Source organism: Leptonotus elevatus, chromosome 20 (genome assembly GCF_054856555.1).
Source record: "Leptonotus elevatus isolate MCC_2025b chromosome 20, RoL_Lele_1.0, whole genome shotgun sequence".
Lineage (NCBI taxonomy): Eukaryota > Metazoa > Chordata > Actinopteri > Syngnathiformes > Syngnathidae > Leptonotus > Leptonotus elevatus.
The window spans coordinates 11,768,739-11,783,879 of NC_141258.1; the positions used below are offsets into that span (position 1 = coordinate 11,768,739).

Genomic DNA, 15,141 nt, shown 5'->3' on the forward strand with positions numbered 1-15,141 from the left:
CTAAGGATGAAAAAGAAAAGTGTGCCGTTCTTTGCTTTTCTTTGAATTAAACAATTCACAATGTCTGGTAAAGCCTGCTGTTGTTTAGCTACTCGGTTGCTCTTTGTCTTGTTAGCTCGATAGCTTAATGGAAAATATACAAAAAGTACAATGTAACCCCCACTGACATGACATTGAATCACTGTAATGTTGTATAAATGTATCAGTATTGATGCTGTCATGATGTATTGAAATTTAAAATGCAAACTTAGCACCTTTAAAAAGGCTTGACCGATCGAACATATCCTGCTCTATTTCCACCCTGGGATGTTTTCGCGTTGGTGAGCAAAGGTGAGGAAGGAGGTGAGCAAAATGCATTGAACCTGATGCTGAGTGTGTTCTTCTTTTCCCTCTTGCTTCTTTTCACTGATTTATTGATGCTGTATGGATCTGCTCCAGCCTTGTTTTGGGCTGTGCGGAAGCTGAAGGAGACAGAGAAAGTCAATGGAAGGGAGCAGGAGCTACTATATGGGAGAGGTTGAGAACTTGCTCGGTGCTTGTTTTAACATATTTTCACAAAATACATTACGGAGCAAGAGCAGTTGGCATTTTACAGTCTGTATATCTGGGTTTGAGTTCGCAAGTTATCCCTATGCTTGTGTGGGTTCTTCTGCTATCTCCCACATCCCGAAAACATACATTTTATGTTAATTGAAGTTGGTGTGATTGGTTAGTTTGTCAATAGGTGCCCTGTGATAGACTTGCTTTAGCTGCTAAATACTCCAAGAAAGTTTTATGTTCATGCATCCTTCAGCCACTTTGAGTAGCCCAGTCTTCTGGTTTTGCTTTGTTGCAGCAATTTTATGACATCTCTGTAATAGGTTTCATATTAGATTCATCTTATTTTCTTATTCTGCATGGGATATGCTCCAAAAAGGCTGTAAGCTAACTGATTTAATTGCAATTTTGAGAGAGATGCCACAATATGCACTTGTTTTTCATAATGCGATTTAAAAGTTCTAGGGTTTTTCCTGTGTCCAAAATTCAGAGGCGGCCACCTCCGGCCTGAGTGACTTATAATGAATGAATGCTTTAACATGATAATAGTCATATTCTTATTGGAACTATTATTCTTATTATTGAAATATGGAATTATTATATGTTGCCTGTAAAAAATGAAAGCGAATCAGTTAATTTACAGAATACACGCACGTCATGGGATTAGGGATGTTCGATATCCCTTTTTTCCCCGACCGATATGCAACTCTTGATTAGTCACCACTACTGATACCAAATACCGATACCACTTGTAAAAAAAATAACAATAATCCCCACCCATAAACTCATTTGCTCCCAAAAACATATACATAAATTCTATTTTTAATGTTTTTTTTAAAGTTTTTTTTAAATGCCAGAGCATACAGAAGGCTTTGATGCAGCTTCTCAGCTGCAAAGAAACGTTGAAGAAACGTTAGTTATTACAAAAAATGGCCAGCAGGTAGCAGCAGAGCATAGGAAATGGGAGAGAGGGGTGGAGGGAGGGAGGGAGGGAGGGAGGGGGAGAGAGAGAGGGGGGAGAGAGAGGGGGGAGAGAGAGGGGGGAGAGAGAGGGGGGGGGAGAGAGAGAGAATACCCACTTGATTGGAAGTTGTTCAATATGTAAAATTTGATTTTTCCATGCACCATTGTTTTACCTGTATTGGAAACAGTTAGACAGTTGTGACAAGTGATGATGTCGTCCAGAGGAGAGAGTATAAGGACAGAGACAAGGATATGGCATAGATGAACAATGATGGCCATTAAACAAAAGTGTTTGCTGCCAAACAGCCACCCCCCTTCCATCACTGTGTGGGCTGCACAAAGACAACGTCAGGACAGGGCTGCTGCATTTTCTTTTCCTGGGCTCTCCTCCATTAGCAAGATTGTCTTCCAAGTACAAGGGGTCATCAGATTGGCTGCAGATTATTAGTGAGAAAGTTCAGTAATATACAGTGACAGTTTATATATATATATATATATACATAAATGATATATATATAAATGCAATAAAATATTTGTACTGTTACTTACTAAAATATTTATATTAATAGATGGTATTAAACAGTTGCAGCTCACATACAAGTGTAAAAGTGGAGCAGCAGTATGTCCTGTTACTATTCACCCACTTCAAATTACCGTCAACACCTGTGCCTTCTCCATCCAAACTCGAGTAGTCAAATATATATATATAAAGTCAGTCTGCTGCAAGAAAAGTTGAGTTGTTCACCGTAATGGTGGCTAATATAAGCAGATAAGCATTGGAGTGGGTTGCTTGTGGAAAGTGTTACTGACGAGAGGCTTCCAATCAGATTCAGCATGAAAACACTCCATCTGTCTTTTCCCCGTGGTTCTTCATTCCTCCACTTCTGCTAAGTGACTCGACTCACTTATGTTCCCATTTTCAGTGCTTGTTCTCAATACATTGATCTAAACTGTTGCTATATTGTTTAATGTAATGTACACTGTGCACCTACGTTCAGTACCAGCCACAATACTTTAGCGGGTATTCTTTTAGATGTAACTTGATACATGTGCTGAGTGGGAAGCAGGATGCATTCGCGGTTAGCCCCTCCACATCACCGTTTGGATCCTGACTCTGGCCTGACTGCGTAGATTTTGCATGCTCTCAGCTTGATTGCGTAGGGCCCCTATTTTGAGTACTCCCACAAAAACATGTATGCTAGGTAATTGCAGATTCAAAATTGTTCATACGTATGATTGTGAGCATGAATGGTTTTTGTTTGTTTGTTCCATCACCCAATGTGAGATGCGACCCTTAAAGCCCTTTTCACACAGCATTCAGCACTTCCAAATATGGGCACGCTGGCAACGGGTAAATTTGTGTTGCCGCTTGACTCTTTCACATTGAGTGCAATGTGAAAAGGGCTTAATCAGACAAGCAGTAAATGTGATGGATGGATGCTGCACAGTTAAATATGCTCTAACTTCCCTTTTAAAAAGTGAGAAAGAAATAACAATCATTAACCTTTCATTTTCTGGCGCACATTCAATTTGACATCTTGCTTGTCAGTCATGTGGAGATGAATAAGATGAAAACATTATGTAACTGGAACACTATCACAGGATAGTAAGATCCTAATTGGTATAAAAATGAAAGCACATAACTCAGAGGAGGAATCTGTATCAGAATGTCTGTTCAGTTAATTTAACAGCAATGACAGTTTGGATGAAACACCCTTAAATTAATACCACACAATTAAATGTTTAGCCCATGTTTTGTTTTTTTGTTTTTTTTGTAGATTAGATATGCACATGGTCAAGAGGAATTTTGGACGATTCCTCTTTTCAAAAAGGTTTCATTTGAATAATATTGTTGCGATGTCTGGTTTGACTCGCTCAAATTTCTTCTTTTAGCTCAGTATTATTTATGTCATTATCATCGCTCTTTAAAAAAATTAAATAAAAATTGCATGTGCGTGCGTGTGTGCATGCGTGTGAGTTTGTGCTCTTTAATTCACCTGAAACCTGTTCTTATTCCCAGACCGTTCACTTCAACAGGATCCTTCAGAGTCCCTCCAGAGTCGTGAAATTGTCAGTAGATCAGAGGAAGGATCAAAGGAAAGAAAGACTCTTTCTCTTGAGGTCAAAACACAGCGTCTTAATTTGGCAATTTGAGATCAGGACTCTAAATGGGTTAATCCAAGACATTCTGATTTCTTGTTCCAGCTTTTGTAAGATTTCCTTTGCCAGAAAGATGGTCTTAAGTACTCCTGCAACATGTCGTGATAAACATGGTCATTTAATTGTTTGTCAGTCCGTGGTGTCCTCCATTGCCATCTAATCTTGTTTGCGAATTTGTCAATGTTGTCTCATGTCATGTGCCATAGATTTCCATAAGTCTTTACTAGAATCAAATCTTAGTTTTGTTTTCCCGCCTCTTGGAGCATTCTGCACTGTGCTCTTTGCAGTCATCTTTTCAGGACGGCCACTTGTGAGAGAGGGTTCTTCTTTGACTATTGGACTGTGGCTGCTAAAGCCATATTGTACTGAGAAGCCAGGACAGAGACATGTTACACTACTTACATTTCTTATTCTATGATTATTATAACACTTTTTTTTTTGGCTGTCATCACCTTCTTTGGTGGCATGAGTGAAAAACATCAAACATCCATTTTAAGAATATTAAGTCCAGTAAAATAGTCAGGACTAAAGTACTGTGTGACATCAGGCATCATGATGTTTCGAGACACTTAAAGTTATTTTTTTTCCGTCAAAATATTTCATTTAATTCATATTTGATTTCAGGGGTATTCGGCATTAGAGGTTTCCTTCTTTCATTGCTCCAGATGTGGAGTCAAAATACCCTCTTAGATACTGTGGTAAAAACAAATTAAGTGCAGCAAACTTGAATATGCTAACCAACAAAGGCATGGTCAGATGCAGAAGAAGCCAATTTTAAACACGAAAAGAAATCATCGGTTATTACATCAAGTCTTTGAAATAAACATTGCGTGATCGTAGCGTGCAGCTTCACTAGCCTCAAAAACATCTTGTGTTAATCTCTACCAGCCACAAGAAAAGATTAGCTTTTGTTCAATAACTTTATCGCACACATATTGCAAGTTTTGAAGGAGCGTGCAAGTGTTGCATTTGTATATTTGTCCCTAACTCGTTCCTACAACATGAGACAAAACATATCAGTCCTTTTTACAATCAAAATAGAAGTCTGAATTAACAATTAAGTGTAGACAGACAAGATAAAAAGAAACAGACATCTTGAGGACAAGTGATCTGTTTCTGATCTGCACTTTGTCTAATTCTGACTGTGTGGGGTAATTTCCAGCAAGTGTGCTCCAGCTCTTTTTGACTTTCTTTTGTAGGAAACGTATCATGCACCACATGTTGGCACGTGTTTCCTCTATGCAGCCTACACACTCCACTGCACTCTCCTTGAGAAGTATTGGAACAGTGGTGATCTTTATTTTTACTGTCGAGTGAAAAGACTTCAGATCAAAAAAAGGAATAGAAAACAAGATCAACATTTTAGCGTTGAATTCCAGTTATTTACAATAAATGTATGGACTGATTCTCTTTGGGATTTAAGTCTGGTTTGAACTTTAATCTTAATTAATCTTTCACCTACAGCCCCCCAGTGTATTCTTTTGTTGCGGCAGTGTGTTTTGGGTCATTATCTGGCTGCATGATGAAGGATCTCCCAATCAGTTTGGTTGAATTGGCAGTCACAATGTTTCTGTAGACTTCTGAGCTCATTTGACTGCTGCCATCAATGAAGATTAATGAGACCGCCCCAGAAGAATTTATGCAAGCCCAAGCCGTGACATTACCTCCATGGAGTTTCACAGATGAGCTTATATGTTTGGAATCATGAGCAGTTCCTGTCCATCTCCAAACTTCATATATGCACCACTTTGTTTGTCTCATCAGACCGCAAAATTAAACTTGAGGCTTGTCTATTTGCATCTTCTAATGGAGCCTTTATACTTTTGTTTACCTTCACTCCTTCTCTCTTGGAGGTTTTTGTTCATGTCACTAAGCGTTTCTAGAGCCTTCTTACTGCTCTCCAAATGTTTCTGTCGTCGGCTGCTGTTGTTTTCCTTTGATCAACCTATTTAATATACTGCATGTTAATTAGTATGCCAGTGTGTTTTTGTTAATTAGTATGCCAGTGTGTTTTTGTTATTCTTCAGGACATTGCAAATATTTTCACTTGCGATGATCAGTGTTTTGCGCGAAGGCTCAAACTGATTTTTTATTCCTATTCCATCTAGTTTCATCATAACAATTGCTTGTTTTTCATCTTTACCCTCATTTGCTCCCGAAAATGTATACATACGTTCTATTTTAAACATTACCATTGTCCCAAAAACATATTTATAAGTTGTTTATGTTTTTTTTTATGCTAGAGCATACAGGAGGCTGAAGAGAACGCTTGAAGTAATGGTAGTTATTCCAAAAACGGCCAGCAGGTGGTAGCAGAGTTTAAGAGATCAACTAGGGCCTTGTTGCAACAAGCTCTTTTCCCCACTGTTTTAAACAGATTTGTGAATAATGATTAAACTTAGCTATATTCTAATGCTGCAAAACAGAAACCGATAAAAATATACTTTTTTTCCTGATGAAAGAAGAGACTCAAATCGTTCTTTTGGTAGGTTCCATGTTTTTATAGCAATACAACACAACATTCTGTGGACCTTACAAAATCCAGTAAAACAGCCGGGAGCGAAGGGGGTTGCTTCAGTGAAAATGGCTGGGAGTGAATGAGTTAAAGATCTCTCTGGTTTATATGTTGGTTAACCCTACCTCGTATACCGGTAAATGTAATCCCAAATCTGAATCTCTACCTGCCATTGGAAGTTTTATTTGCATCTTGTAACAAGGTGCTGAGTTTGTCCTTGCGAGGATCTCTCCACATTGAGGTATGTGCATAAGTATCTAATTAGTGTGATTGACAAGAAACAAAACCTTTCCTTTTATCCTCAACGTCAACCGAGTGTGGAATGGCTTCTTTGGATGAAGTTGGGAATTCTCTGCACGCCAACTCCTTTCTGTCAGGCTTGCCAGCACTCGTCATTGCACTCCCCAATATCAGCATGATCAACATGATTGGTGCACAACTTTCTGTCAATTCCATCATTCGTTAGCACACAACTGGGGAGGGGGGGGGGGGTAGTTGAACACACCAAACATCTGGCTCCCATTACAAGGGTAGCCCGTGTCCTTAGTGACTATTTTCTTTGAAAATAAGTCATTCATCATCTAATTTTAAAGTTTGTTTAGTAAAGTACTGTTAATGTGTGATTAATTATAGAATCATGAAATATATTGCTCTCAATTTGTTGCTGCACTAAGCTTCAGTTTTTCAGTTTAAAATCAAGAGAAAAACTGTCCTCAGCTGATAATATACTGCAAATGTGGCTTGTTTTCCTGTAATTGCAGCATCAAGTCACAGGTAGGAACATTTTCAGGCCATCCCTTTTTACCGACATCATTGAATTTGACGTTAATACCCACACATATGACAAAGCAGGTATCTGGGTGATACCCAACCTTAATCCAAGGTATTTGTGAGGCCAGATGTGGCTGTTTTACAATCAGGAACTTGAAATTAGAAGAAGAGAAAATTGCCATTATTTCCATGCAATTTTACTGAAAAATTTGATATTGGGATCTTTCTTTAAAATTTCTGTCATTGTTTTGTTTTTTTGTTGTCAAAATGTAATGTATCAAAAGTTCTAGTGGCATTGATACTTGGTATCGGTGACTACTCAAGAATTGAGTACTCGTACTGGTATTGGTTTTACTCATGTGTTGTTGTCACTATCGGGGAACTTAAAATTAGGGATGGGTGAGTACCAATACCGGCTATCGTGTCGATACCAAACTTATTTTAAGGTATCGGTACGGGAATAGAAAATTGCCATTCATTTTATGCAATTTTAAAGGAAAAATACTGTATTGGGATTTATAGTTACAATTATCTATCATTTTTTTGGGGGGGGGGGGGGGATTTTATGTACTAGTGGTATCAGTATCTGGTATCAGTGACTATGAAATTGCAGTACAGTAGAGTGTTGATGAGTTTTTGTTTGGGTTATAAAGATTCTCTGACATTTGGAAAATGTGTTTGGAATTATTATTTTTTAACAACAAAGTATTTTTTTTTAATTGCCACTGGATCTGCTTGAAACCTAAATATGACGAATGATTCCAGTTACAGCGCGTAGATAACTGGTATGGATGTTTACCTTCATAGACGTGTGTATGTAAGTGTGACACATCATGAAGGCTCTTGCGCGAGGACACATACACACATGAATTCTTTCAATACAGGAGTTTCTAGCGCGCACACACACGTGCGCACACGCCGCTTGTATGTGTTGTATATTTGTGGACAGACAGACTTGGAGAGTGTGTGAGGAGGGAATTCCTTGGCCCGCACACCCCTTCGAGCCTCACATGTGTTTCACACATGCTCCAAAGTGCGAGAAGAGACAACGACAAAGTCTGATTAAGACACAAGAATAACATTCCTTAGTGCTCTTCAGCTCTAACCTCCCATCACCTCCTTTAAGCATCCGAGGAGCTGCCACAAAGACGGTTCGGGGTCGCCAAGCTCCGAGCCAGACTCATCTCAGGTTGCTCTTTTGTCTGATGCTGACGCCACGTTTCGCCTCTCTTGTATCTACGAGCCCGTTGGGAAGCGCACACACGCATCCCTTTGCTTCTGAAGGTTGATTGTGCAAGCGCGCGTGTGAATACACGCATGTTTATCAGGCCCACAAACATTGCGTGTGTGCTGCGCTCCACATACAAACGCAAACACATGCACTGCGGTCGCACTCCATTGAGCCTTGGAATCAAAGCGTATTGTTTGCCAGAACACATGCATTGCATTTGTCTCTGAACGCAAGAATGTTGATATGATTTGGCTCATTAGGTCATCAATTACTATTAGCTCAGAAATAGTGGGAGATAATTTTGTATATGCAACTATAGACACTAGTTGGCTAAATAGCATCTTCTTTATGTGCAGTCCAAGGGGGATATATTTCCAAAAATCTTAAAAATAAGTATATCATAGAAAATGTGTTGAACACTCAACATTGCATGCCTTGCAGTGGGCTGGTTGCAAACCAATTGGAAGCAAGGATGTGGCACAATGATTATGAAAATCGTATTTCTATGCAGCTTTATTGACAAATGTATCTGTCAAATCATATCAAATTAGATTGTAAATTTGTCATACGTATTATAAAAAGTGTCAGGCAAATAAAATGTTTAATTGTAATTATTCACGTGACTTTAATAGTTAGCTCACGTTTAATCACAAATGTTATATCTGTTCTAAATGTACAATACAATGAACAATAATATATAAAAGTTTTCATACTCGTTAACATAAAACTGGAAAAAATGTTAAATTGATAGAAATATAGCTGCATCTGTTAGTCATTAAGTAATTTCATAATTAATAAAATTGAGTTAAAATGAAAAATATGTACTGTACAAAAAAAGAGGAGTGTGATCTTGATTTGTTTTGAAGTAATTTTTCTGCCACTAGATGTCATAATTGCATTTGTAAGATGTCGGTGACAGTTCAGTGAATTTTTCATATTAAGACCTATTTAATCTTTAACATGAAGTAACTTGTGAAATTCTTCACAATTTTAAAATTGTGAAATACAACTTGACCCCAGTCACCACAAATATATGTATTATTATTAAATTGATTGCTGCTAAATTTTGACGTGGACGTGTCTGCTGCATTGCGACTGGAATTCCTCCAGTAGAGGCTTTCCAAGTAAGGGGCGGTCATTAATCGCAGATTTAAAAAAATAGTGGTGTTAAAGGAATTTTAAAATCACTCAAACTTAACGCATTTTGGCACCCCTACTTATTATATAGATTTATCATTTTTGTTGACTCACCAATTTCTAGAGTTGAATAGCCTTGAATAGGTCACCTTGCTGGTGAACAAAAATTCCAGCGGAATTGTCTTCATATATTGTATTGTAACACTTCCTTTCTCATTTTCTCTTCCTGTTGCAGAATGTTGGAGTATTCCCTCAACCTACAGAACGTCAGTTTTTCAGCAGTGAGGACTGTCCGAGTGTTGAGGCCACTGAGGGCCATCAACAGAGTGCCAAGTAAGTGGTGGTCAAGAAGAACAAATCAGTAAAATGACATCTACACATAAATGTAGGAACACAAGCAAGACTACAGAAGGGGTTGCAAGCATGTGAGCATGCACAGGTGATAGTCAAAGGACCTTCTTTTTTTTTTTGGAGGGGGGGCATAATAGTGGTAGTTGGAGCTATAGTGGGAGCAGGGTAACACACTAAAATACGCAACAAAACAATGCAAAAAAAACAAAAACAAAAAAAAGCTGAGTGCTCACTAATTGACAATTGTTGACACAAAGGAGCCAATTTCAAAAGCTAGCTTTTCCATCTACTATACATGCAAATGCTAAAAATCTGCATTCCGTTTTGCACATTCAAAACCATTTTTTTTTTAATACCAGTGTTTGTGTGGAGATTGGTTTAGCTCTCTTATGTTTGCAAGGTTTGGACAGATTGATGTGCAATTTTCCAACTCACTAACTTTTATCAAGAGACAGAATTCACAGCTGCAGTCACAGACACAAACTATTGCACTTGTTCCAAATGGTAAAAACGCATAACCCCTCCACTATCTTATTCCTCACGCTTATGCAAACATTATGAGCATCAGAAAAAGCAAACATTCACAACCCTCTGCCCTTTCCGTCAGCATTTCTCATTTAGAGTGAAATGAGGACAGATTAACTTTCCAGCACATTAATGTTTAAATAAATCATACAATTTTGTACCTAACCAGAGATCCACCTATTCCTTTTGACTTTTCACATTTTTATTTCAAAACAGGTCTTTAATTAGATGAGGTTATTGCCTTGTGTGTTTGTTTTTTTCCAGTAGACATTCCAAAACCTCTCTTGTACATAGTCACCCCATCTTCTCTGAAGCAAACACTGCAAACTTGATCACAACAAACATTTCTCATCCAATTCTCAGGGCCAATTTTGTCATTAATGCATGGATTATGCAATCTTCCCCAGTGGGGTTAAATGTCTACTTGGATGGTCACTATGGGTACGCTAGCTGTGGCTTCTTGTCTTTCATCCTCTCAGCAGTCTAATCGAGGCCTCTAGATAAGCTTCCATCATATACTGTAAATTGTGGTGGAGATGTTTGTTGAGCTATTATTCTGAGACACACTTACAAAAATTTTATTACCCACCCAGGCACTTTACTGTGGATTCTGAATGAATTAATTTACCTGCGTATAAGGCAAGATTTATTGCACCATCACTGGCAGCTTTTTTTTTTTTTTTTACTATGCACTTGTCTGCCTTAAGAAAACCACTAAAAGGGAGAACAGGAGACGTTGTTCTTTTTAGAGTTTAGTAACAACAGTAGAGTTTGACAAGATTCTCACGTGGGTTGTATTCTAGCTGCATGTCACACAAGGAAGCACATTTAGCACACACTCATGTAGCGTTAGCATACTTGCTAGCACTTGTTGAGGAAGTATGTTTTTAATTGTATGAAGAGCAGTTAACATATTGTTTTCACTGTTAAGCGTCTTGTAAAGTTTTAGTTTGGTCTCAGTGTCACCCATCCTCATTAATGTTTCAACCATCAGCAATTTACTTTTGCAATTTTAGGTACTGCTATCTTTCTATCAGTTACAAACATTCCTCTCGTTTTCATCTGCTACCAGAAATGTTTCCAACCACTAGATAATTATTACTTTTGCAAGCCCTTAAAAAGTGCCCATCAATAGTCTGTGAGGTGTCTCTGTTGATAAAGAAGTATTGTAAATGCTATTAAAATAAATGACATGCGTAATAATCACTGTTAGACACGCATAAAATAAATGCACACTGCAGTAGCTGCATCTTAATAACAAGTGCAGTGATATGGACATGTGCCAGATATATATGGGCCAATGTTAACGTATGGCAGTAAAGCAGTCAGGTGATAGATAGCCAATGTTGCACACTTGACAGAGAAATTCACCACCTCAGCTGATAAAAAGCTAGTAACAAGTTAGCCATGTCCTTTAACACTAACAGTCCATGCTGCCAGTGCCTGCCTAACTTATTTTTATTGATTTTGACAAACATTACAATTTAAATCAAAATCAATTATACAGTACATTTTCACCAGGAAAGTTCTATTTAAAACAAATTTAGGAAGTCAATCCAGTTTTGTTTATACTTTTGCTAATGCTAAATCTCAACAGTTGTAAACAAAAAAAATTCCTCACCAGTATCAAATCTTTTATGCGTCGTTCCCGCATTATAACATTGTAAATATGCCTCGCTATGACAACTGTGTGTTTGACATGCACATGGCTTGCTGACGGGACTAAAAAAATCTAAATAAAAAATAATCGGGACGCCGGTACAAGACCTGCAAATGGTGGGACAAAGCAATGGGGCTAGCAAAATCCATCGGACGGGACGGTCCCGGCTATCAGAAACACCTAATTTCTCCATTCAACAAAATTATAGCATTCAAATTGTATTTACACGAGACACATTAAGTCAAAAATAGGTCACTCGAAAAAATGCCTCAATGAATCCTACTTACAATAAAAAAAAGAATTTAAAGCACATCTGAGTGTGACATGGTTAAGGGGTCCTCGCTTTAGAAAGTTCCCGACATAGAATGTTACTACTAATGGCACACAACTTACCAGTTTTTGCATTGAAATATATGCATTCCATTGTCTCATTAGTCAAAAAATTACGACGACGTATTAGGGCCACGTATAAATATGTTTATATAATATTCCGGGGAAAAAACTCGTAAATTTACGAAAATCAAAACTTGCAGGTTTGCTAGAAAAAAACCTCAGAAACTCGCGAGATGTTTGTGCCAATACTGTTCATCCATCCATCCATTTACTACCGCTTATCCAGGGTCGGGTCGCAAGGGCAGCAGCTTTAGAAGGGAAGCCCAGACTTCCCTGTCCCCAGCCACTTCAACCAGATCCGGCGGGATCCCAAGGCGTACCCAGGCCAGCCAAGAGACATAGTCTCTCCAGCGTGTCCTGGGTTGTCCCCGGGGCCTCCCGCCGGTGGTACATGCTTGGAACACCTCTCCAGGGAGGCGTCCAGGAAGCATCCGAACCAGATGTCCGAGCCACCTCAACTGGCTCCTCTCCACGTGGAGGAGCAGCGGCTCGACCCTGAGTCCCTCCCGGATGACCGAGCTTCTCACCCTATCTCCAAGGGAGAGCCCGGACATCCTACGGAGGAAACTCATTTCGGTCGCTTGTATCCGGGATGTTGTTCTTTCGGTCACGATCCACAGCTCGTGACCATAGGTGAGGGTAGGAACGTAGATCGACCGGTTAACCGAGAGCTTTGCCTTTTGACTCAGCTCCTTCTTCACCACCACAGACCGATACAGAGTCCGCATCACTGCAGACGCTGCACCGATCCGCCTGTCGATCTCCCACTCTCTCCTGCCCTCACTCGTGAACAAAACCCCAAGATACTTGAACTCCTCCTGGGGCAGGATCTCCTCCCCGACCCGAAGAGAGCACAACACCCTTTTCCGACTGAGGACCATGGTCTCGGATTTGGAGGTGCTGATCCTAATCCCAAATGCTTCACACTCAGCTGCGAACCACTACAGTGACAGTTGGAGTTACGGCTTGACGAAGCCAACAGCACCACATCATCTGCAAAAGGCAAATATGCTATACTGAGGCCACCAAACCGGACCCCCTCAATGCTTCGTCTGCGCCTAGAAATTCTGTCCATAATAGCTATAAACAGAATCGGTGACAAAGGGCAGCCTTGGCAGAGTCCAATCCTCACTGGGAACGTATCCAACTTACTGCCGGCAATGCGGACCAAACTCTGACATGGGTCGTACAGGGACCTAACAACCTGTATCAGGGGGCTTGGTACCCCGTACTCCTGAAGCACCCCCCACAAGACTCCCCGTCAAATGTCTTCGCCAAATCCACACATGTAGACAGGTTGGGCAAACTCCCATGCACCCTCGAGGAACCTGCCGAGGGTGTAAAGCTGGTCCACTGTTCCACGGCCGGGACGAAAACCAATCTGCTTCTCCTGAATCCGAGATCTGACTTCCCGACGGGCCAGTACTGTCGGGTTTTCAAATCAGGAGATTGTAAATGCTTTAGCAGAGGATAACCATATCATGTTAAGCCTTTACACATTTAAGTTAATTTGTTAAAATATATATTTACGCATTCATAGATTTTGGTATTTTTTTGTACAACTAGCTAAGTTGATGTGTCAAGTCTGCTGCTCTCTGTCATTCACTTGCAATTACCTAAAGTATGCTAGCTTCTGATTGGTTAGTGTTAGTCAGCTGATGGTGGGTCAGGAAGTGTTGTCGCTCTAGCTACTGAGTATAACGAGTAAGTTTAGGAATAAATCCGTCTCCATAATGCCTTTTCATTTTATAAAGAGTATTCCACTAACCACCAACGAATTATCACGTTAGCTCTTGGTGGACAAAAGCTAGCACTTCGTCCAGTCTATAGCTACGCAACGTGTATTTCTCGAAGTTTCTGAGGGTTTTTTTCTCGCAAATTTGCCACAATTATTTTTTTTACAAATTTGACACATAAAATGAGTTTCGCAAATTTCCCGCTTTATAAAGTCGCAAATTTGTACGTTTATTTCTAATACATTTGTGAGTTTTTTCTCGGAATATTACCCCCGCCACCTCTAAAAAAAAATTATTAAATGAAATAATACGTGGCCCTAATACGCCGTTCTCCACTTTTTAAATCAAAGGCTTCTGTTCTACATTTTTTTGTTTTGTTTTTTTCTGTTCTACATTTTTCAAACCAACCATTAGTAAACTAAAAATAAGTATGAACTTCCATCAAATTGCGAATGCACATTGAACAGCACTTGTGAGTATCACAAGGAAATTAACAATGACATATTAATTAATTAAGGAGGAAACGTTACTTTGGGGAGAAGGTTAATGGTGACCTTAGCGGTACTCATTTTTGGTGGCCATTAAGAAGAGATAATTATGACTGAACACAAATGCAGTGTGTCATGATCCTTGCGCCCAGAATAGACTTGTCTCATTGTTTAGTCACAATGTTTGCCCTTTGGCCAAAGCTGTTTTAATCACAACGCTGGAATCACCCTCTCATAACATTGTACTCCATGCCTCAGCAATCTAGGGACTCATCTGTTTGGACTGTACATGTGTGCAATAATTGCTTGGTTCATGCACATGGACTTCCACCCAGATAATCCCCCGAAGACAGTAACATCTGCCTTCTCAGCTTCCGATGTGCTCTTTCCTTCGCCCTTTTGCCACACTGATCACTTTTCCTTCAGTGCTGTAATTAAAGAGCTTTCAAGAACCACCTATTGTACACTGCTCAGAGGGTTTTTCCGCTCGGCTTATATATCACTTTATGACTTCAGCCGACAAGAGCTTTGAACAGGATGAAGAGTTGGACTACTTATTTGAAGGCAGTTGTTTTTTTGCCAGTGGATCAAAGCAAATGCAGTCCTAGTGTAATCCTGCTATTTTGTAAGATGCTGAAAGACTTTATTCACTATTTCCTGTGACTGAAATGGAT

General features: G+C 39.4%; 1 protein-coding gene across 19 annotated transcripts in view; it reads left to right on the forward strand.

Annotated features, from left to right (window-relative positions):
• cacna1g (calcium channel, voltage-dependent, T type, alpha 1G subunit) overlaps positions 1 to 15,141 on the forward strand; it is a 205,111-nt gene that overhangs the window by 91,169 nt on the left and 98,801 nt on the right. For all 19 annotated transcript variants that reach the window (XM_086063911.1, XM_086063912.1, XM_086063907.1 and 16 more), the window contains exon 5: positions 9,550 to 9,647. In XM_086063911.1, coding sequence (XP_085920037.1) covers positions 9,550 to 9,647 — 98 coding nt within the window. The remainder of the gene's footprint in view (positions 1 to 9,549; positions 9,648 to 15,141) is intronic.